At 52.5% G+C, this 23,716-nt stretch overlaps 1 protein-coding gene across 1 annotated transcript in view; it reads right to left on the reverse strand.

Annotated features, from left to right (window-relative positions):
• Positions 1 to 459: 459 nt before the first annotated feature.
• The window catches only part of NETO1 (neuropilin and tolloid like 1), a 36,506-nt gene continuing 13,249 nt past the window's right edge, over positions 460 to 23,716 (reverse strand). The window contains exons 5-11 of the mRNA XM_064150307.1: positions 15,764 to 15,805; positions 15,444 to 15,571; positions 12,356 to 12,584; positions 6,077 to 6,190; positions 2,955 to 3,513; positions 1,992 to 2,066; positions 460 to 1,031 (exon numbers count right to left, since the gene is read on the reverse strand). Coding sequence (XP_064006377.1) covers positions 2,006 to 2,066; positions 2,955 to 3,513; positions 6,077 to 6,190; positions 12,356 to 12,584; positions 15,444 to 15,571; positions 15,764 to 15,805 — 1,133 coding nt within the window. The 3' untranslated portion in view covers positions 460 to 1,031; positions 1,992 to 2,005. The remainder of the gene's footprint in view (positions 1,032 to 1,991; positions 2,067 to 2,954; positions 3,514 to 6,076; positions 6,191 to 12,355; positions 12,585 to 15,443; positions 15,572 to 15,763; positions 15,806 to 23,716) is intronic.

Raw genomic sequence — 23,716 nt, forward strand, 5'->3', positions numbered from 1 at the left:
CAAATTAATTATTTTGAGCTTAATCTTCCAAATTTTCTGCTATATTTGGATTGCAAATCCCTCAAATTTATCATTTTGAGCTTAACCTTCCACATTTTCTACTGTATTTGAGTTTCAGGTCCCTCAAAGCTACTTTTTGGGGCTTAACCTTCCAAACTTTCTGCTATATTTGAGTTTCAGGTCCCTCAAACCTACTTTTTGGGGCTTAACCTTCCAAACTTTCTGCTGTATTTGAGTTTCAAGTCCCTCAAAGCTACTTTTTGGGGCTTAACCTTCCAAACTTTCTGCTACATTTGGGTTTCAAGTCCCTCAAGGTTACGTTTTGGACCTTCCTGCTCCACCCTTCCTGCTCCATTCGGGTTCCCAAGCCCCTGGACGCTGCGCTTGGAGCTCTCTGCTGGGGGTGCTGCCAGACCTGCCCAGGAGGGTGAAAGAAATCATTTCCCATTCCACTCCAGGTAAGAAAATTATTATCCATAGTTTTATCTGTCTTTATATAAAAAGTTACAAGTAGCAAGCATGTGACAGAGCCATGGGAGAGAAGCAGCAGGGGCCGTGGGGGCATGCTTTGTACAATGGCAGCTAAGAAAGGGAACTCTGCCAACTCCAAACCTCCAGGAGCACACATGCAGGTTAAGTGTCTTCAGTGTCCAGTCCAGTCCTATTGCTGGGGGGGGAGGGGGGCTGGTCCAGCACAACAGTTCTCTTCAAGTGATGCTGAAATGGCTAAAAAGACCCTGATTTTGCAAACCAATCCTTCCTGGAAGTGGGGATTTTAACTTGCAACCAAAAAACAGAGAAGAGAGAAAGAAAAGAAGAAGAAAAGAAAGAAGAGAAGAGAAATGCCCAAGGAGCAGGATAACCAAAGTCTTATTGCCTTCTAGGGATTGCACTCAACACCTGATTTCTTTGTTGTCAGGTGGTCAGAGAGTCCCCATCAAACCTCTTAGCTGGTGTCCACGGGTGACAGTTCCACATTCCCTTGGAGCATGTCCCAAGTCACAGCCAGGAGAGCTCCGATCCCAAGCAGGCTGGAAACAACACACAGACAAGGTCAGTGCAGAGCAAAGCCACACAGAAGTGAAGCACAGGCACAAAGCACAGCAGCTGGGGAAAACTAAACTGGTTTTAAGGGGGGAGGAGTGGGGGGCAGGGAGAGGCTGGGTTAGCAGCTCATTGCTCCCTAATTTCTCCTTCCAGCTGGCAGCAAATCTCCAAATGGATTTACAAGCCCAGGTGGCCAGCACCAGACTGCAAAAGGAACATGGGATTGTGCAGTGAGGACATCTTGCTAAGGAGGTAGCCAAGGTCAGGCTCAGGGAGGCTCTGACCAAGCTGACCTGGTGAGGGATGTCTCTGCAGACCAAAGGACTTGTGGAGTCTCTTCCAACCCGGCCCATGCTGTGTCTCACAGGGAGCTGAAACGTGGGCAGACTCCTTCACACAGCTCCAAACACTCACTGCAGGGCTTTGCCACCCAGAGTTGGCATGGCTGCAGGAATGGGGAGGGGGGAGAGGGGACCCTCAGCAAATCTGTTGATGGGACCAAACTCCTAGCGGGGGGGTGATAGCACTGCAAGAGCTGGGCAAAGGGGAGCCTCATGGAGCTCACTGAGGGACCAGGGCAGAGTCCTGCTTCTGGGCAAGAACATCAAGCACCAGCACAGCCCAGAGATGGTCCTGCTGGAAAGCAGCTCCATGGAGAAAGGCCTGGGAAGTGCTGCTGGGCAGCAAGTTCTGCACGGGTAGCAGAGTGCCCTTGGGGCCAGAAGGACCATGCAAAGCAGTGCTGAAGGATGTCACACTAGGGGGTGAGAAGAGTGCTGTGAAGAAGGAGTTAAAGAGATTGTGCTCAAAGTGGTCAGCACCTCCCTTTCAGTTTATTCTCCTCAGCACTCAGGCCTGGGAGCTAAGGTGCAGCTCAGCAGACACACAGAGGGCTCCAACCAGGGCACAGAAACAGATGGTGCAGCTGTGGCAGGGTTACTCACCTCCAGCTTGGCTCCTAGACCCTCGTGGTGTTGTACTCAGACTCATGCTTGCTCAGAGACCCAATGAGGCAGAACCTGGAACGTTATGGCTATGTCATTCAAAACTACCAATGCTTGCACAGGAAGAGCAAAGAATTCCATGCAGAGGGACTGTTGGCAAGGACAAGAGGGAATGGGTTTGGACTGGCAGAGGGGAGACTGAAACTGGATGTTGGGAAGAAGTTCTTTGCAGTGAGGGTGCTGAGACACTGGCACAGGTTGAGGGTGGTGAGACACTGGCACAGGTTGCCCAGGGAGGTTGTGGAGCACAAAAGCACAGAATGTGAGGAGGCTCAGGGCAGAGCTCATTGCTGTCTGCAGCTGCCTGCAGGGAGGCTGTAGCCAGCTGGGGTTGGGCTCTGCTGCCAGGCAGCCAGCACCAGAAGAAGGGGACACAGCCTGGAGCTGTGCCAGGGCAGGTCTAGGCTGGATGTGAGGAGGAAGTCGTTGGCAGAGAGAGTGATTGGCACTGGAATGAGCTGCCCAGGGAGGTGGTGGAGTGGCCGTGGCTGGAGGTGTTCTTGCCAAGCCTGGCTGGGGCACTTAGTGCCATGGTCTGGTTGTTGGGCAGGGCTGGGTGCTAGGTTGGGCTGGATGAGCTTGGAGCTCTCTGCCAACCTGCTTGAGTCTATGAAAAAATGCAGGTCACACAGAAGCAGTCTTTGGCTGTTGGCCTGTGTGAGTGTGGCTAAGTGTAAAGCAGTAGAAGAAGGGAAGTGGAAAGGTCAGAGAGGAGGCAGAGGATCCTGCAGGACAGGGGAGTGGAGCCGAGAGAGAGGCAGGGAGAGGAAGGTGAACAATAGGATGTGGTGTCAGGAACCAGAGAGCTAGAGAGGAAAGGAAGCAAGCAAGGCCTTGAGTGGCCAGAGGGAGGGCAGATGCTTGGGCAGCCAAGTGCCCACAGAGCAGTGTGTGGCTACTGACCTCTGGACAGCTTTGTCGTGCCTGGCCAGCCTGTGGCTCGTGGTGGGCACCTCCTCGATCTCGTCTATCTCGCAGGCGTCCGCAGCCTCCTGCGAGTAGCTATGCTTCATGACCAGGATGTTCCTCCTGTTGACAGGCTGGATGAGTGGCTTGACAGGCTGGGGCTGGATCTCTGTCAGCACAGAAGCATCCCTGGTGCTGAGGTTGCTCCGGCTGCCCTTGATGCTGGACACTTGGGATCCACAGTGATGGTCGTGAATGCATTTGGACGAGGACCTGCGCAGCTTGTGGTAGCTCTCGAAGTCGTCTGCCACATCAGCCAGCTCGGCGGCGTGGCCTGGCCCCCTCAGCGTGCACAGCTCGTAGTGGGGGGGCTCAAAGACCTCCTGGAACACCGTTTGGTCAAAGCCTGCTGGCCTCTGCACAAACTTCTTCCGAGGCTGCTTGATCTGCACCACCACAGAGACCACGATGAGGGCGATCACGATGCAGGATGTCACCCCGATGATCGTCCCACTGGTGTTGGTCAGCTGGTCCAGCAGGTTGGCTTTCCTCTTCTCTGTGGCACAGGGGGGAGGGAGAGAGGGAAGGAGAGAGGGGCAGAGAGAGGGAAAAGGAGAGAGGGGCAGAGAGAGGGAAAAGGAGAGAGAGAGGGGGAAAGGGAAAGAGAGAGAAACAGAGAAGGAAATGGAAAGAGAGAAAGAGGGAGGGAAAGGGAGGAAGAAAAAGCAGAGTTAATTCCTGCTCTGGCAGCCAGGCTGGACCCAAAGCTCCCCAGAGGTCCCTCCCAGCCCCTGTGACTGCAGCTCAAGCACAAAAACAACCAGGACAGGCTCACAGATGAGCACGAGGCTGAGCCTAAGCCTGTGGCTGAGGTCACTGAATCAATCTCCCTGGTGGGAAGGAAAGAGGCAGGGGTGTGGCAGAGGGCACCATGCACAGTGCCCACCCACCTGGGAGCACAGTGCCCACCCACCCGGGAACTTACTGCTTCGGGGCAGATGAGAAGGAATTACTGAGGCAGCCACAGCCACGACAAGCAGATGGCTCTGGTGGCACCTCTGAACTCCAGCTGCCTGCTCAGGCCCCCCCAGACTGGCACAGATGTTCTCTTCGTGGTGCTTTGTTTTTTTCCCCCTGACCCTTGCAGTAAATAGATGCAAGTAGGGCATTAGGCTCCCTGAGAGAAGGAGACTTCCCAGGATTTAAAGAGGGATTCTTCCTGCACGGCAGCTGGGGTGAAGCCCTAACGTGAATGAGCTGCCTGGGACTGCTGCTGGAGCTGAATCAAGCAGCCAGGTCAGGAGGAAACAGAAATGGTGCTTCAGCCGCCTCCCTGGGCAGCCCCTGCAAGCCTGCCCCACGCTGCTTCCCACTGCCACTGAGCTCCAGAGCTCAGCTCCTGCTGAGAGCAGTCAGCCAGACCTCTTTCCAGGATCTCCAGGGGAGATCAGAAGGCTCCAACTGCCCTGGGCCAGGCCCTGCCCAGCTCCTGGAGCTGTTCAGCAAGGTGGAAATGGAGCCTCAGCATTGCCCAGTGCCTGCGCCCCAGGGCTGCTCCCCAGCGCACAAGAGACTGCTCCTGTTGCTGGTGACAGCCACCAGGACTCCCCAGCAGCACCGCAGGCAGAAGGCTGAGCACTTGTCAGCAGAGCACAGCTCCTCTGTACAGCCCTTCTGACACATGCACAGCCTCACAGACTGCCCCGGGCTGGGAGGGACCCCCCGAGCTCACCCTGGCCCCCCCTGCAGGCACAGGGACAGCTGCAGCCAGGGCAGGCTGCACAGGCACACAGCAAGGCTGAGCTTGGGTGGCTGCAGGGATGGGGCCTCAAGCACAGCCCTGGGCAGCCTGTGCCAGGCTCTGCCCACCCTCACTCTGAACACTCTGGGTGCCTGACAGAGGCTGTGGGGACGTAGCAGAGTGAGAAGAAGCCACAGAGCAGCAAACAGCTCTCTGGTGTTGCTGGAATGAGCAAACCTCTCCGTGGGCAGAGGGGAGGGTAAAGGCACAAGGCCAGATGAAGAAGCTGCTTGGTGAATGCATGAAGCAAACCCTGCTGGGAGTGAAGGAGCTGGGGGTGGGTTTCTGTTCTGCTCTGTGCTGAAGGAGCAGAGGACAGATAACCACTCCCCAGGGGGATGCTCAGGGTGGGTTTTGGTGAAGACCACTGCCAGGGCAGAGTTGTGCTGTGTCCTTTGCAGTGCTGCTTCCATTTGTGCCTCTCCCCTGCTGCTGTGCCTGCCAGGATTTTCCAGGCTTCAGCAGCCTTATGGGCTGCCTGCTAATCCATCTCATTCTGAAGTTGTTACTTGATTGGTTCCTAAATTTGGCACATCCCATGCTTCCAGGAACAAATCTGCAACAGTGAGGGGGAGGGAGGGAAGCAAACTGCCTCCCTAGTTTACAGGGTGAGTTAGTTAAGCTCTTCTGCCTCCAGAGAGCACAGATGCTGGGCTTCAGTGCTCCTTCTTTTGCAGCAGCAGAGAGCAATACTCAGAAGCCACTGCAGCTCCTGCTGGAGAGCATCAGGCCCTACCTAGGAAATTCTGCCTCATTCCAGAGGTTCAGGCAATGGATTTAGGCTGGAGGGGACCTTGAAGATCATCTGAAGATGAGAGAAGCACAGAATGGTTTCAATTGGAAGGGACCTCAGAGCTCTGCTCCAGCCTCCTGCCATGCCCAGGGACACCTCTCAGCTACACTCAGCTGCTCAGGCACTCATCCAGCCTGGCCTGCAGCACAAACAGGCAGGAGGCAGCCACAGCCTCCCTGGGCAGCCTGTGCCAGGCTCTCAGCACCCTCACACTCAACAGCTTCTGCCTCAGCTCCACTCTCAGCCTGCTCTGCCTCAGCTCCAAACCATTGCCCTTGGCCTGGCTCAGGCCCCCTCAGCACAAGTCCCTCCCTTCAGGCCCTGGCAGGCAACCAAAGCAAGCTGGAAGGCAATGCAAACCAAGCAAAACAAATGCAAAGGCTGCAGGTAAAACCCCACTGGTGTCTCCTCCCTTCCTCTGCTGCTTGGTTTGTGCTCTCCCTGAGCTCTGCCCCACCTGGCACATAGCTCACAAGACACTGAGGATCAAATGCTGTGTCCCATCCACAGTGACCCTGCCATTACCTTTGCAGTGGTTTTCATCCCAGGGGTACACACAGTTCTGCAGCCCATTGCAGACCAAGGTGTTGTTGATGCACATATTACTGTGGCAAAAGAATGCATTGGCTTCACAGGGGGCTGAAAAGGAGAGAGGAAGAGCTGAGGTCAAGGAGCAAATCCTTCAACAAACACATCTAGGAGTGAGCAAGTACCCTGCAACAGGAAGCAGCTGAACGACACAGGTTCAGCAATTGCACTGGGCTGGGGGGGAACCCCTGAGCTCACCCTGGCCACCCCTGCAGGCACAGGGACAGCTGCAGCCAGGGCAGGTTGCACAGGCACACAGCAAGGCTGAGCTTGGATGGCTGCAGGGATGGGACCTCAAGCACAGCCCTGGGCAGCCTGTGCCAGGCTTTGCCCACTCTCACTCTGCACAGCTTCCTCCTCAGCTCCAGCCCAGCTCTGCCCTGCTCCACTGCCAAACCACTGCCCTCTGCCTGTCCCCAGAGCCCCTTCTGAGCAGTCCCTCCCGAGGCTGCCTGCAGCTGCCCTGCAGGTACTGAAATGTTCCTTGAACACCTTTAATTTTCACCACGAAGCACTGAGAGCACTCAGGCCCCACAGTGTGCACCATGCTGTGGCAGGAGATTCCCAGTTCCAGAGAGGAGCACTTCCCACAGCCTGACTGGCATGGCTGTAGTGGCTGTCCATTGCTGGAGGGTCACTGATGTCCTAGCAACAGCTTTAGCCACAGGTCCAAAACACAGCACCTAAATAAAAGTTCCCTGTGTCCCAGCCCCACCCAGGGCATGGAACAGAGTTTGCTTTCAGATGAGCTTCAGGAGTCACCCAGAGCAAAATCAACTTCAGTGCCCAGAGCCAAGTGGCACAGAGAAAATCAAGTTATGGAATCACAGAAACAAAACCACCTTTAAAAACCTTTCAGCCACAGGAAAGGCTCCAGTGAAAAAGACTCCTCTGATCACGAGTGGGACACCAGAGAAAGCCACAACCTGAAGTGGCCCTGAAGCCCAGGGCCTGGGAGAAGAGTGCAGACAAAAGCTGCAGGCTTTACTGGCAGCAGTAGGCTGCAGCTGGGGAGGAGCAGCTTGGGAGCCACCAGGAGGACTCAGTCACAGAATGGTTTGGCTTGGAAGGGACCCCCAAAGGTCATCTAGTCCAAGCCCACTGCAGTCAGCAGGGACAGCCTGGGTGGGAAGCAGATGGCCCCGGAGGTCCCTTCCAGCCCAGAGCATTCCATGCATCTGTGAAAGTATTTACAGTGGACACAAGATGGTGCAGTGCTGCTGGGAGACAGGCAGGCAGGGCAGGGGAGAGAAGAGAGGCTCCGTGGGGAGGGAAGAGGAAGAGATGCTCCATAGAGAGGGAAGAGGAAGAGATGCTCCCAGGGGAGGGAAGAGCAGGAGACATTATCCCATCCAGACTTTCACCATCACCTGGATGTGGTACCTGCAGGTTGCTGCTTTTGGAATGAGTGACAGTTCAGCCATGGAGCTGCCCACCCCTGGTCCCTGCTGGCAGCCTTCCACAGTGCACATGGAGCCCATGACCTGCACTCCTGCCTTTAGGAAGGCAGAGTGATCACAAATTCCTTTAATCCTGAGTAGCCCCAAGGCAGAGAAGCACAAAGAGCATTAACTGGTCTCCCATATGCCATGTTCAGCAAGTACCATGGCATGAAAGCAGTCATCTGCTGGATGAAAAGAGAACATGCCACTGCTTGTTCTGAGACACTGCAATGAAGGCTGACTGGCAACAGATGGGCACTTGGACCAGAACACTGCTCCAGAGGGCACCACAGCAAACAAAGGCAATCACAGAGTGGTTTGGGTGGGAAGGGAGCTCCTAAGGGCATCCAGCCCAGCCCCCTGCACTCAGCAGGGGCATCCTCCACTGCAGCAGGTGGCTCACAGCCTTCTCCAGCCTCACCTTGAGCATCTCCAGCCATGGAGCCTCAGCCACCTCCCTGGGCAGCCTGTGGCAGTGCTCCAGCAGCCTCCTGATGCAGAACTTGTTCCTCACAGCCAAGCTCAACCTGCTCTGCTCCCATTCCAAACCACTGCCCTGGTGCTGTCCCTGCAGGCCTTTGGGCACAGTCCCTCTGCAGCCTGCTTGGAGCCCCTCCAGGCACTGGCAGGCTGCTATTAGGTCTCCCTGGAGCCCTCTCCTCTGCAGGCTGCACACCCCCAGCCTGTCTATTTTTAATGATTATCTTACCATAGTGATGTCTAATAAAATACAGCCCTGTGTGTGTGTGTGTGTGTGTTAAAGAAAGCTGGGGAGGGACTTCTGACAAGGGCTTGGAGTGATAGGATGAGAAGGAATGGATTGAAGCTGGAGGATGAGAGGGAATGGATTGGAGCTGGAGGATGGGAAGCAGTGGACTGCAACTGGAGGATGGGAAGCAGTGGACTGCAGCTGGAGGATGAGAAGCAGTGGACTGCAGCTACAGATGCTGTAGAAGAGATCTAGCTATGGATATCTATCTATAGATATGGATATCATCTATGGATATAGATGACACAGATATAGACCTTAGAGTGTCTGTTACAGATGCAAAGGTGAGGCCACAAGCAGCCAAAGCCCCCAGGGACAGCTGCAGCAGCCAACGGTGCTGCTCACAAGGCAGCACTGTGAGTTATCAGCTATTAGGAGTTAATTGGTTGCTGTTACTCAGAGCTCTGCTGCTGCTTTGCTGAGAGGAGAACCAGCAGTGGTTTCCCGGCTTAGGAAGCTTAACTACTTCTTGCCTTGCATCCCTTTCCTGCTGGAGGCCTGCAGCAGCACTTCAGAGCTGCCAAGCACAAAGACCTACCTACTACCAGTCTAACTGGAGCAGACCAAACCAACCTCATGCATATTTCATGCAAGGAATCTCTGTGAGGTTTCCCTGTCGTGCACAAAAGCCAAGTCCCCAGGAAGTGGCTCTGGGACAAGAGTTAGGAGAGTCACACAGAAAGAGAACATTCCTCAGGCTCAGCAGCCTGCTTCCAGAGCAAACCACTTCCAGGCCACAGAATCTCCTGCAAAGGAAGGCTCCCAGCCTCAGCAGCTCAGGTCCACACTGGGAGAGGAGCCTGAGGAGCAGCAGAGCACAACATACACAGTCACAGCACCACAGAACATCAGGGCTTGGAAGGGACCTCCAGAGCTCATCCAGTCCAAGCCCCCTGCCAGAGCAGGGCACACAGGAGCACGTCCAGAGAAGGAGACTGCACAGCAGCAGTGACCCCAGGAATCTCTCCTTGCCACTCTTGGCCAGGCACAGCACCACAAGACCAGTGTCATCTGTTTTGTTCCTGAGGGCAGCCAAGCAGCTCTCCTCTCCTGTCCTGTGTCCCCAGGCAGAGACCCAGGTGTGTGCTCGCCGATGCAGTCTCCTTGAGCGAGCTCTGACATCGCTTCTGCCATGCAGATGATCTCATTATGCCCTCACCCTGCTCAAGCACTGCAGCTCACATGCTACAAGCTCTGCCTCACCTCAGCATCTGCTCTGCCTGATCCTGGCAGCCCACAGCAGCTCTGACATATAGGGCATCACTGACACACAGCTGACACGGCCCAGGAGCCACAATCTGCACCACCTTCACACCTTCCCTGTGCACCTCCAGCATTACAAACACAGACTCAGTTTCTCCTGCTGCTTAGGAGCAGCTGCAGTTTCTTCACCTTGACCTGCTCTGCTCAGACCTCACCTCCAGCACTGCCCCCAGCTCTGCTGTCCCCAGCAGCAGGAGGAGGGCACAGAGCTGCTGGAGAGAGCCCACAGGAGGCCACAAAGATGCTGCCAGGGCTGGAGCAGCTCTGCTGTGAGCACAGGCTGAGGGAGCTGGGGGGGTGCAGCTTGCAGAGGAGAAGGCTCCAGGGGCACCTCAGAGCTGCTGCCAGGGCCTGAAGGGAGCCTGCAGGAAGGCTGCAGAGGGACTTGTGCTGAGGGGGCCTGAGCCAGGCCAAGGGCAATGGTCTGGAGCTGAGGCAGAGCAGGCTGAGAGTGGAGCTGAGGCAGAAGTTGTTGAGTGTGAGAGTGGTGAGATCCTGGCACAGGCTGCCCAGGGAGGCTGTGGCTGCCTCCTGCCTGGGGGTGCTGCAGGCCAGGCTGGGTGAGTGCCTGAGCAGCTGAGTGTAGCTGAGAGGTGTCCCTGGGCATGGCAGGAGGTTGGAGTGGATGAACTCTGAGCTCCCTCCCAGCCTGAGCCAGTCTAATTCAGGAGCTGAACTCTCATATCCATGCACACACACACACATGTGGCTGTGGTGCTCCCTGTGCACGGTAGGAGGCTGGGGCATAGCTCTGAGGTGCCTTCCAACCCAAACCATTCTATGATTCTGTGACTCCTGAAGGAGAAAGAACTCACTTCTTTTCCCCTCTATTTTCCTTCTAAGCATGGAACCTGCTCAGACACTTAGGGGAAAAGCCAACACTCATCTCCCTCATTGCCCTTCAAAGCACGGAGTCTGTGCACACACACAGGCTCACTCAAAGCCTCAGCTCAGCTCTGTCACCCTGCTGCTTCACTGCCCTGCTCCTTCCACCCTGTGAGCCTCCGGGGCCTGTGCAGTTGTTTCTAAGGTAACAGATCAGGATGCCTCATGCAGGGAAGAAGCAGCAAGTGAATCAGACCCTGAATATTCCCCACAGCTGCAGATGCAGAAGGCAGAAACCAGCAGGACCATCTCAACTGACGCTTCTCAACGGCTTTTAGACCCGAGCCTGAATTCCAGACAAGGAAAACACAGTGCAGCCTGAGGCTGCAGAGCGAGAGTGCAGTGGCAGCTGCAGGTTGAGGCATGTAGACTGTCAGGAATCTTTAATCAGAGCCATAATTAGGGAATTAGGGAGGCTGCTCTCAACACAGACTCATTGCCTCAGCGCAGGGGACGCGCGCGCAGAATACAGATGAAGGATGCCTTTGGTAGGGTTGTTGTCTTCATTCCAACCACTGACAGCTGCACAGAAATCTTCCTGTCAGACTTGTGATGCACACAACCAAAAATACACTCAAAAGGGCACGAACAAGCACGTGAAAACTCCTGCCAGTGCTCCAGCAAAGTGCCCTTGTGGCCAGGAGGGACAACGAGATCCTGCGGTGCATTCAGAGCAGTGCGGGGAGCTCCTCCTGCCCTCTGCTCTGCCCTGCTCACACCACACCTGCAGTGCTGTGCCCAGTCTGGGGCTCCCCAGTGCAGTACAGACAGGGACCTGCTGCACAGAGCCCAGCAGAGGCTGGGAGGATGCTGAAGGGACTGGAGCAGCTCTTCTGGGAAGGGAGGCTGAGAGCCCTGGGGCTGTGTGGGCTGGAGAGGAGAAGGCTGAGAGGGGACCTGAGCAATGGCTCCAATATCTGAGGGCTGGGGGCAAGGTGAAGGTGCCAGACTCTTTTCAGTGATGCCCAGTAGCAGGATGAGGGGCAAAGGATCTAAACTCTATCCAAGGAACTTCCATCTCCACAGGAGGCTAAACTACTTCATGATCTGAGCTCAGAAATGTCCAAATGCCAGCAGGGTGCAGAGAGAGAGAGCAGGTTATGAAAATATCCTGCCAAGCGTTTAGAGAAGTTTTGTTGACTCCTAAAGGAACTAACCTAAATGCTTTGCTTGCCAATCCCTGGTTAGTAAGCAACCACAGGGTAACCAACCCTGCTTACCAACCCCTGTTGCTCCATGCACAGACACAGCCACCAGAACTGGAAGGCATTTTCCAGTGCTCACTGTAATCAAGAGGCAAAAATATCAGCTCCATAAACCCCCAGAATGGTTCAGGTGGGAAGGGACCTCCAGAGCTCATCTGTTCCAGGGACACCTTCCACCAGCCCAAGCTGCTCAAGGCTTCATAGAGTGGTTTAGGTTGGAAAGGACCTCAAAGCTCAGCCAGTTCCAACTCTCCCACTAGAACAGGTCTCTCAAGGTCTCATCCAGCCTGGTCTGGAACACCTCCAGGGAGGTTGTGGGGCACAGAAGCACCCAATGTGATCAAAGATCACATTGGGTGCTTCTGTGCCCCACAACCTCCCTGGGAAACCTGTGCAGTGTTTCCCCACCCTCAACCTGTGCCAGTGTCTCCCCACTCTGGCACTGCAGATCCTGACTGGACAGCTCAGGGACTGCTCTGAGCCCTTACAAATCACCGCAGACGACAAACGCTCAGGCTGAGAACGGCTCTGAGCGCCTCCAGAGCTGCTCTGGGAACGCCTGGCAGTGCCTGCTCTGCAGGCAGCAGACAGGGCAGAGCCCTGGGGAGCTGTGCACCCAGCTGGCAGGCAGAGAGGTGGCTGAGGGCCTTACGTTCTTGGAAGGATGTGAAGAGCATCTGGAAGTGGCTGTTGCGGCTGCCTTCGTCTGCCCACATGCGGATGACTCCCAGCCCCGTCCGCAGCATCACGTCGTTGGCCACCGTGCTGCAGAACTTGGCCTTCAGGTCCTCCACCGAGCTGCTCCCGTCGTAGACAGCCACAAAGTTCCTTTTGCACTCGTTGGAATTCTGCATCTCGTAGTCCAGGAACCGCAGGTAGATCTGGGGGGGCAAAGGCGAGCAGCGGTGGGTAAGAAACGTTGCTTCCTCTAAAGCAAAGTGATAAACGAGGCCCAGAAGAGGCCAGGAGCTGAAGTGCCACCACTTGCCTTGGTTGAGCACTTTGCCACTGATGCCCAGAGGAGCCTCTGGAACGCTGACATTTCCACAGGCACAGGCACTGCATTAGCACCGTGGAGATGTTCCTGTCGAGGAGGACACCTTAGTGGCATGAGGCAGCAGCTGCCTGAGCCTCTCCTGCCTCACTTCAGTTAACGTCTTCTGAGAGCCTCTCCTCAGACCAACAATTCCACACCACTCAGCAGAGCAGGCTGCTGGTGCTCAGCTGCCAGCCTGGAGCCAACATTCAGATGTTCCTGCAAATGCCACTGCCAGCAGCACCAACACCACTGAAGCAGCACAGCAGTGAGACAGGAGTGGCTCAGCAAGGGACCTCAGAGCTCCAGCAGCACCAACACCACTGAAGCAGCACAGCAGTGAGACAGGAGTGGCTCAGCAAGGGACCTCAGAGCTGACCTGAGCTGCCATAGAGCTCCAGTGATGTCACTGAGCTCCTGCCCTCAACACGTCACCACTTCAAGGTTAGACAAGCACAAAGGGAGCTGCTTGCAGAACAGGGACAGCAGAAGGAGTTCAACTGAGCCAGGCTCATAAACAACCTTTGCCAGCAACCCACCCTGCCAGGGGGGGTCCTCTTTTAGCCACTGATTCCTTCCTCTCACTCTGAACCTTTGCCAGCTTGTGCCAGCACAGGCAGCAGCACAGCCACATGTGTGTGTGTGTGCATGGATGCAGCCTGCACTGGTGTGCACAGAGACTGCAGAGCCACACTGAGAGAGTTCAACTCCTCAATTAGACTGGCTCAGGCTGGGAGGGAGCTCAGAGTTCATCCACTCAACCTCCTGCCATGCCCAGGGACACCTCTCAGCTACACTCAGCTGCTCAGGCACTCACCCAGCCTGGCCTGCAGCACAAACAGGCAGGAGGCAGCCACAGCCTCCCTGGGCAGCCTGTGCCAGGCTCTCAGCAGCCTCACACTCAACAACTTCTTCCCCAGCTCCACTCTCAGCCTGCTCTGCCTCAGCTCCAAACCATTGCCCTTGGCCTGGCTCAGGCCCCCTCAGCACAAGTCCCTCTGCAGCCTTCCTGCAGGCTCCCTTCAGGCCCTGGCAGCAGCTCTGAGGTGCCCCTGCACCCCCCCAGCTCCCTCAGCCTGTGCTCACAGCAGAGCTGCTCCAGCTCTGGCAGCATCTTTGTGGCCTCTTGTGGGCTCTCTCCAGCAGCTCTGTGCCCTCCTCCTGCTGGGGGCAGGACTGAAGGTGAGGTCTGAGCAGAGCCCAGGGGAAGTGAAGAGTAAGTCCATAACCTCCACCCAGTCACAATGGATCCCAAACCTTGACCTTTTTAACGTTTGGGTTGCCAACAGAATGCTGCAAGTGGAGAAGTTTTGACCATTCTGTTCTTTCCATCTGACAACAGCAGGAACCTGCCTGAATGCATTAGGAGCCAAAGCAGAGCTGATGGTGAGCCCTGAGTAGCAGCTCAGCCCAGCAGAGTGATCAGATTATCATCTCCTCAGACTGAATCACTCCTTATGAGTTCTGCTTTTTAATCAATCACTGCAGCTTGGGGCTGACAAGATGATTGATCAGGGCTGTCAGGAGGAGCTTCAAACCATCTCCCAGCCTATCAGACTCACTCTGTGTGCACAACCAGCCAGGCCCTGCAAACCAAAGCCAGCAAACAAGAAGCCATCCTTCAGCTGCCACAGGGAATTTAGGTGCAAGGCAAAATCCTGCCCCTCAGCCCAGCCCAGCATGCAGCTGCTGCCTGCTCAGCTCCCAGGCTCAGTCACTTCTGCATGCATAGGAGCAGGCTCAGTGCTGCTCTGGCCTCCAGCACTGCTCCCTGAGCAGGGGCAGAGTCTGATGCACTCTGCATCTGCTGCAGCTCTGGCAAGCCTTGCTCCTCTGAAGCAGGTTCTGCAAGGACCACAGAAATAGAGGGGCTGGGAGGGACCTCCAGAGATCATAGAATCAAGCAGGTAGGCAGAGAGCTCCAAGCTCACCCAGCCCAACCAACCAGACCATGCCCAACCAACCAGGCAGCAATGAGCTCTGCCCTGAGCCTCCTCTGCTGCAGGCTGCACCCCCCCAGCTCCCTCAGCCTCTCCTCACAGGGCTCTGCTCCAGGCCCCTCAGCTTTGTCGCCCTCTTGTGGACACCTTCCAGTACTGCAACATCTCTCTTGAACTGAGGAGCCCAGAACTGGACACAGCACTCCAGGGGTGGCCTGAGCAGTGCTGAGCACAGGGGCACAAGAACCTCCCTGCTCCTGCTGCCCACACTGCTCCTGAGCCAGCCCAGGATGCCATTGGCTCTGCTGCCCACCTGGGCACTGCTGCCTCCTCTTCAGCCCCTCTCTGCCAGACCATGGCACTAAGTGCCCCATCCAGGCATGTTTTGAACATGTCCAGGGACAGTAACTCCACCACCTCCCTGGGCAGCCCATTCCCATGCCATTCACTCTCTCTGCCAACAACTTCTCCCCTCAGTAATTCTGAGGAAAAAAAATGTTTTTACAGAGAAGAGGAAAATGGAGGAAGAACTGAAGAGAACTACTCAGGGCCTCCCCCCCAGAGAAAAGCAGCTCAGTGCTGCCCACAGCATCCTTTTGGCTGAGGGGACAACTACCTTCCCGTGGCAGAGGGGCAGAAAGGAAACAGTTTACAAGTTCAAGCTGCTCAGCAAGATCTGAGTGCCCCGAGAAGGGCAGGAGGGATGAGAGAAGTCAGTTTCTGACGTGAAGTGGCAGAGCAGCAGTGCAGGCTGCAGGACTGACCTTGGAGCGGGGCGGTGCTCGGATGTACCATTTACAGTCTACCGCTTCCGTCTCTGAAGCTTTTCCTTCCTTGACAATCTGCACAGATTCCACAATGCCTTCAGGTCCTCCCATCTCAAACTCACACACTGAATGACACAAAAAAACCACAAAACCAAACAATAGTGAAACAATAATGAAAATCTCTTCTACAGCGAGAGTGCAAAAGGCCTCCCAAGATCAACACCAACAAACCAAAAGGGAACACAAAGCCCACAGATTAACACATCGACCCAAAGAGAAGCACAAACCCACCAACCCCAGCAAGCCAACATACCAACCTGGCAAGGGTTTCAAAGCACCAAGGTCCTTAAAATCTGGATCTTGAAAATTGAGAGAAGAGAGAGAGAAAATTAGCTTGAGCTCAGGGTTTGGGCTCCAAGGTGCCCGGAGTTGAGAGTGTGGCAGGAGCTGAACACCTGCGCACTGGGAATCAGAGCTGGGCCACAACTGAGGCAGCACAGAGCCAGAGTGGGCTGGGCTGGAAGGGAGCTCCAAAGGGCAGCCAGTGCCATCCCTGCGCTCAGGGAGATGGCTCAGGCTCCATGGCTGGAGATGCTCAAGGTGAGGCTGGAGAAGGCTGTGAGCCACCTGCTGCAGTGGAGGATGCTCCTGCTGAGTGCAAGACCTTTGGATGCCTCCTTCCAGCCCAAACCATTCCCTGGTTCTATGATGATGACAAAAAAGATTGTTGTGAGCACATCCAGAGACTCCCACCAGCACACCATTCCATCAGCACATCATTGCATCAGCACATCACCGTACCAGCACACCAGCACATCATTACACCAGCAGATCACTGTACCAGCACACCAGCACATCAGCACACCAGCACATCACTGTACCAGCACACCAGCACAGCAGCACATCACTGTATCAGCACACCAGCACATCACTGTACCAGCACACCAGCACATCACTGTACCAGCACACCAGCACATCACTGTACCAGCACATCAGCACACCAGCACATCACTGTACCAGCACACCAGCACACCAGCACATCACTGTACCAGCACACCAGCACACCAGCACATCACTGTATCAGCACACCAGCACACCAGCACATCACTGTACCAGCACACCAGCACACCAGCACATCACTGTACCAGCACACCAGCACACCAGCACATCACTGTATCAGCACACCAGCACACCAGCACATCACTGTATCAGCACACCAGCACACCAGCACATCACTGTACCAGCACACCAGCACACCAGCACATCACTGTATCAGCACACCAGCACACCAGCACATCACTGTACCAGCACACTAGCCATCACTGTACCAGCACACCAGCACATCACTGTACCAGCACACCAGCACATCACTGTACCAGCACACCAGCACACCAGCACACCAGCACATCACTGTACCAGCACACCAGCACATCACTGTACCAGCACACCAGCACATCACTGTACCAGCACACCAGCCATCCCTGTACCAGCACACCAGCACATCACTGTACCAGCACACCAGCACATCAGCACACCAGCACATCACTGTACCAGCACACCAGCACATCACTGTACCAGCACACCAGCACATCACTGTACCAGCACACCAGCACATCACTGTACCAGCACACCAGCCATCCCTGTACCAGCACACCATCACACACACTGATCTTATAGTCATTGATAAGAGATTCTGAAGCAAGTCTGAACTTGAGCTGATGAAGAATAATGAAAATATTAATAGCAACAATAATTAAAATACTACTATAATAATAACGTATTAAAATAATTTAATGCTAATGAATAATATAAATAATGAAGATCAATGAGATATTAATAAAATAATTAACATGATACCACAATAATGTAATAATATAATGTTAATAGTGAAAATAATAATAATGACAATAATAACAATAAATAATAATCAAAGTATAAATTAATGAATCATAGAATCATGAAATAATGAAATTATTAATTAATGAAATAAGATAATAATAACAACAGTAACAATACTAACAACAATTACTGTTATTATTGGTTAGTTCAACAGTTAATTTAAAATCATATTAATATATAATATGATTGGCATTATTGTAATTGGAATTATTATTATTGGATTTATTATAAAATAATAATTAAATAATGATAATAATAATTTTAAAATAAGAAAATTATAACATATAATAACACCAATGATACAATAATAATAATAATAATAATAATAATAATAATAATAATAATAATGACAATTATTAATATTATTATTAAAGTAGTTGTTAATGAAATCATATTAACATATATATGCTTATTATTAATAATAATAATAATAATAATAAAATACTGGAAATAATAGGAACAATAATTAAGAAAAAATGAAAGAAAAAAGTATGAAATATAAGAAGAAGAAGAATAGCAACAATATAATAATAATAGCAGTAACAATAACACTAATAACTAATATTATTATTAGTTAATTAAGTAGTTACTAATAAAATCATATTAGCATATAATCTGCTTCTTATTATATGTAAAAAAAATAATAATTAAATACTGGAAATAATAGGAACAATAATTAAGAAAGAATGAAAGAAAAAAGTATGAAAAATATTAATAATAATAGCAACACTACAATAATAATAATAATAATAATAATAATAATAATAATAATAATAATAGCAACAATAACAGTAATAACTAATATTATTATTAGTTAATTAAGTAGTTACTAATAAAATAATATTAGCATATATCTGCATCTCATTATATGTAAAAATAATAATAAAATACTGGAAATAATAGGAACAATAATTAAGAAAAAATGAAAGAAAAAAGTATGAAATAGAATAAGAACAATAATAACAACAATACAATAATAATAATAGCAACAATAACAGTAATAACTAATATTATTATTAGTTAATTAAGTAGTTACTAATAAAATAACATACAATCTGCTTCTTATTATATGTAAAAATAATAATAATTATATACTGGAAATAATAGGAACAATAATTAAGAAAGAATGAAAGAAAGAAGTATGAAATATAATAAGAATAATAATACAATAATAATAGTAGTAATAATAATAATAATAATAATAATGATAACAGCAGCAACAAAAACAGTAATAACTAATATTATTATTAGTTAATTAAGTAGTTACTAATAAAATAACATATAATCTGCTGCTTATTATATATAAAAATAATAATAATTAAATACTGGAAATAATAGGAACAATAACTAAGAAAGAATGAAAGAAAGAAGTATGAAATATAATAAGAATAATACTATAATAATAATAATAGCAGCAACAAAAACAGTAATAACTAATATTATTATTAATTAATTAAGTAGTTACTAATAAAATAACATATAATCTGCTTCTTATTATATGTAAAAATAATAATAATTAAATACTGGAAATAATAGGAACAATAATTAAGAAAGAATGAAAGAAGTATGAAATATAATAAGAATAATAGCAATAATAATAATAATAATAATAATAATAATAATAATAATAATAATAATTTAATAATAATGACAGGTAATATTAAAATAATATTAACATATAATGTGATTGTTGTTATTATAATAACATGTAAAAGTAATAATTAAACACTGAAAATAATAGGAATAATAAATTAAAAAGAGAAAGAAGAAAATGCTAAAGCAGAATAAGGATAACAATAAAACTAACAGCAATGCCATAATAATTATTGCTATTTAATGGAATAGTTAATAATAAAATCATATGAATATAGAGTATGAATGTTATCATCATATACATAGAAATAACAAGAATTAAACACAGCCCATAAGAACAGGAGCAATCCTTTTCCAAAGGAAAGAAGGAAAGGATAAAATGCAGTGAGGACAACAATGCCAGCAGTAAGAGCAGACGTAGGAACAATAATAACAACAATAATAGCAATAATGATAACATTAAGAATAAGGAGAACAACAACAATAATAACCAGCAGGTTCCTCTTTTAATGTTGCCTCGCAGAGAGTTGAGCTCTGCCTGAGGCGCAGGCAGCGCAGGCAGCGCCAGCCCAGGCAGCGCCAGGCAATGCCAGGCAGGCAGCGCAGGCAGCGCCAGCCCAGGCAGCGCAGGCAGCGCCAGGCAATGCCAGACAGGCAGCGCAGGCAGCGCCAGCCCAGGCAGCACAGGCAGCGCCAGGCAATGCCAGACAGGCAGCGCAGGCAGCGCCAGCCCAGGCAGCACAGGCAGCGCCAGGCAATGCCAGGCAGGCAGCGCAGGCAGCGCCAGCCCAGGCTGGTCCAATCTTTTCTTAACCCACATAGAGCAGGCAGAGCTCTGCTGCCGCTGCCTGCTGCGCTCGGCCCGGCGGGTAACAGCTGGCAAGGGCTGTGGGTAAGTCCTGTTACACAACACTCCTGGCTCCTCCGCGCCCGCTGAGCCGGGACCGCAGCAGCACATCCCCTGCCCCCTGCCCCCTGCCCCCTGCCCCTGCCCAGCGACAGACCTGCCGCAGGTGAGCCTGGAGCCTCGGCAAGGGCTTGGCACTGCTGTGCTCAGCACCTTGCTCAGCGCCCCAGCAATCCCTGCTGGGTACCAGGAGCAGGGTGGGCAGAGGGCAGGAGAGGGCATTGTGCCACTGGCTCTGCGCAGACCTCACCTCCAGCACTGTCCCCAGCTCTGCTGTCCCCTGCAGGAAGGCTGCAGAGGGACTTGTGCTGAGGGGGCCTGAGCCAGGCCAAGGGCAATGGTTTGGAGCTGAGGCAGAGCAGGCTGAGAGTGGAGCTGAGGCAGAAGCTGTTGAGTGTGAGGGTGCTGAGAGCCTGGCACAGGCTGCCCAGGGAGGCTGTGGCTGCCTCCTGCCTGGGGGTGCTGCAGGCCAGGCTGGGTGAGGCCCTGAGCAGCTGAGTGTAGCTGAGAGGTGTCCCTGGGCATGGAGGAGCTTGGAGCAGAGGAGCTCTGAGGACCCTCCCAACCAAACCACTCCAGGATTCCAAGATTCTGTGCTGTCAGATGCAGTCCTTTGGCACCAAAGCATTCCAAGACACTTTCTGCATCCCTGATGTGTGATGATCTCTGGAGCAATCTCTTTCAAATGCTAACCAAACCCATTTGCTTTGCACACTCCTGCACCAAGTTGCATCCCTCTGGTGGCTTTCCCAAGGGAGCTGAGGATCTGATCTCATCAATCTGAACAGTGCAAGCACCTGAACCAAGTGTCCACTTTGGATGGTGCAGCAGAGACCAAAGCATTTTAGCTCGCTGAAGGTTAAGTCCTGCTGTGTCAGACCCTCCTTTACCTCCTGAACTGCAGAGCAGGCTGTGCCCGTGCCCACGAGGCGCATTTGGCACCAGAGAGAAGAGCCTCCGGAGGAAGAACAGCTTGAGGGCAGCCCCTCACTTTCAAAAGATGTCTGTGCCACAGAACCACAGAATCAGGCAGGTTGGCAGAGAGCTCCAAGCTCACCCAGCCCAACCTAGCACCCAGCCCTGCCCAACCAACCAGACCATGGCACTAAGGAGCTCCTGCAGACAGCAGTGCTGCCGGGATGAGGCCACAGCAGCACCGGCCAGAAGTGCATCCCACTAAGAGCCATTAGGGAATCTGCCAGGCAAGGAAGTCAGAAGGTCTGGACCAAGCTGGAGGAGAATGCAACAACTCCTTAGCCATTGGAGATGAGACACCAAGGTTCTCTTGCTACACCCTGAGGAAACAAGGCCCTGAAGCACCTGGAAGTGAACCACCAGTTAAGGACCTTGGCAGAGCCTGGAGGGGCTGCTGTGAACACAAGAAGCAGTTGCTTGCAAACAGGGAGAGGACAACTCCCCAGGCTTGGTGTTCAGCACAGCCCTCCGGTACCTTCCCTGCCCTGACACTTCCAAAGGCTTGGTGAACATCACAGAGAAGCCAGCAGTGAATAGGAGGCAGGACTGAGAATGTCCACACCCTGCAAGTGTTCAAAGCAAAGGGGAAGCTCCAACGGGCAGCCAGTGCCACCCCTGCACCCAGCAAGGACATCCTCCACTGCAGCAGGTGGCTCACAGCCTTCTCCAGCCTCACCTTGAGCATCTCCAGCCATGGAGCCTCAGCCACCTCCCTGGGCAGCCTGTGGCAGTGCTCCAGCAGCCTCCTGATGCAGAACTTGTTCCTCACAGCCAAGCTCAACCTGCTCTGCTCCCATTCCAAACCACTGCCCTGGTGCTGTCCCTGCAGGCCTTCGGGCACAGTCCCTCTGCAGCCTGTTTAGAGTCCCTCCAGGCACTGGCAGCAGCTCTGAGATGCCCCTGGAGCCTTCTCCTCTGCAGGCTGCACACCCCCAGCTCCCTCAGCCTGCCCTCATAGCAGAGCTGCTCCAATCTTGGGATCATTTTCATGGCCTCCTCTGGACCTGCTCCAGCAGTTCTATGTCCTTCTTGTGCTGGCCTCCCACAGCTGTCCCCAGCCCTGCAGCTGAGCTATCCTCAAAGCAGAGCAGAGGGGCAGGATCCCTCTCTCCAGCTCTGCCCAGGCTGCCATTGGCCTTCCGTGCTGGTAGTGCCTACTGCTGGCTGCTGCCCAGCTTCTCCCCCCCAGCACCTCAAGCCCTTCTCTGCAGGGCTGCTCTCCCTCTGATCACCTCACCCTGCCAGGCTGGATGGATATCCAGAGCCACCCCTCGGTGTCAGACAGCCCACAGCTACTCGCAGCAGCAGGATGTGGAAGTGCTGTGGTGTGGCTGGACACTGCTTTCCATCCCCTCTTTGGGATGTGAGAGCAGGAAGGGATTCCTCTTTTGCTCCTTGTCCCATCCCCAGGCAGTTGCAAACAAACACTGCTGCCTAACCTGGTATTAATGAGGCTAAATAAAAGCCCCAGATGGCTTCTGCTGAGCGCAGGACCTTCGGGCAATGTGATACCCTAAGCCACTGCCCTACAAAATCAGGGAGCAGGATAACCACAAATCTGATTATCCCGAGGGAGAAAGCTCACATAAACCAATTACCTCCCTCTCTGCATCCCTGTCCATGCTAAAAAAAGGGAATTAATGGAAAGAATGCTGGTCAGGAGGCAGTGCTCTTGGAGTAAAGCTGGAATTCTGCTGCACAGACCAGCACTGGGACACGCTGGGGGAGGCTCTGCAGGCATCACTTCTTGGGCAAAAGGAAGCTAAGAGATGGAGTCCAAAGAGCCAGAGGTGTGCAATGGCATCTCAGGGGTCAGCCTTTCAGTGGCCCAAGGAGAAGCAAAACAAGAGCCAAAAGAACTGTCACAGAGTCAGAGAATGAGAGGGGCTGGCAGGGGCCTCCAGAGCTCAGCCAGCCCAAGCCCTGCCAGAGCAGCAGCACATCCAGCTGGGGCTGGAAAGGCTGCAGAGGAGGAGACTGCACAGCCTCTCTGGGCAGCCTGCTCCAGCCCTCCAGCACCCTCACACCAAACAACTTTCTCCTCCTGCTCATCTGGCATCTCCTGGCTTCCAGCTTGGCCCTCTTGCTCCTTGTCCTGTCCCTGGGCACCAGCACACAGAGCCTGGCACCTTCACCTTGCCCCAGCCCTCAGACATTGGAGCCATTGCTCAGGTCCCCTCTCAGTCTTCTCCTCTCCAGCCCACACAGCCCCAGGGCTCTCAGCCTCTCTTCCCAGCAGAGCTATTCCAGTCCCTTCAGCATCCTCCCAGCCTCTGCTGGGCTCTCTGCAGCAGGTCCCTGTCTGTACTGCACTGGGGAGCCCCAGACTGGGCACAGTGTTCATGTTCCTTAGAATCACAGAACCACCCACAGCTGTCCCCAGCCCTGCAGCTGAGCTCTCCCCAGAGCAGAGCAGAGCAGAGCAGAGGGGCAGGATCCCTCTCTCCACCCCTGCCCACGCTGCTTTGGATGCAGCCCAGGCTGCCCTTGCCCTTCTGTGCTGGCAGTGCCCAGTGCTGGCTGCCACCAGTGGATGCAGATCCAAGCACTGCAAGAGCTGGGAGCAGAGATCTCATTAAAGAGAAAAGCTGCAGCACTTTGCCCACTCCTGAGAGCAGCTCTAAGTGAGTGACTTAGTCCAAATCGGTTTGAAGCTGCCTCAGGTGTCAGAGCTCTCTCCACCTGCACAGCCTGACCCCCCCTCACTGGAGCCCTTCTCCTGATACCTCAAATGAATCCTTCAGCTGCTCCTGTGCCCCCCTGCAGACACAGCACATCCTTTCTGCCCCTGCCCCTCTGGGTCCCACCCAAACCACCACCAATGGCTGCAGCTTCCCTTTCACCACATCCCTTTCACTTCTTCTTACTCCTGCCACACACCCACACAGCAGCACAT

The sequence above is a fragment of the Pogoniulus pusillus genome, chromosome 10 (assembly GCF_015220805.1).
Source record: "Pogoniulus pusillus isolate bPogPus1 chromosome 10, bPogPus1.pri, whole genome shotgun sequence".
Classification (NCBI taxonomy): Eukaryota; Metazoa; Chordata; class Aves; order Piciformes; family Lybiidae; genus Pogoniulus; species Pogoniulus pusillus.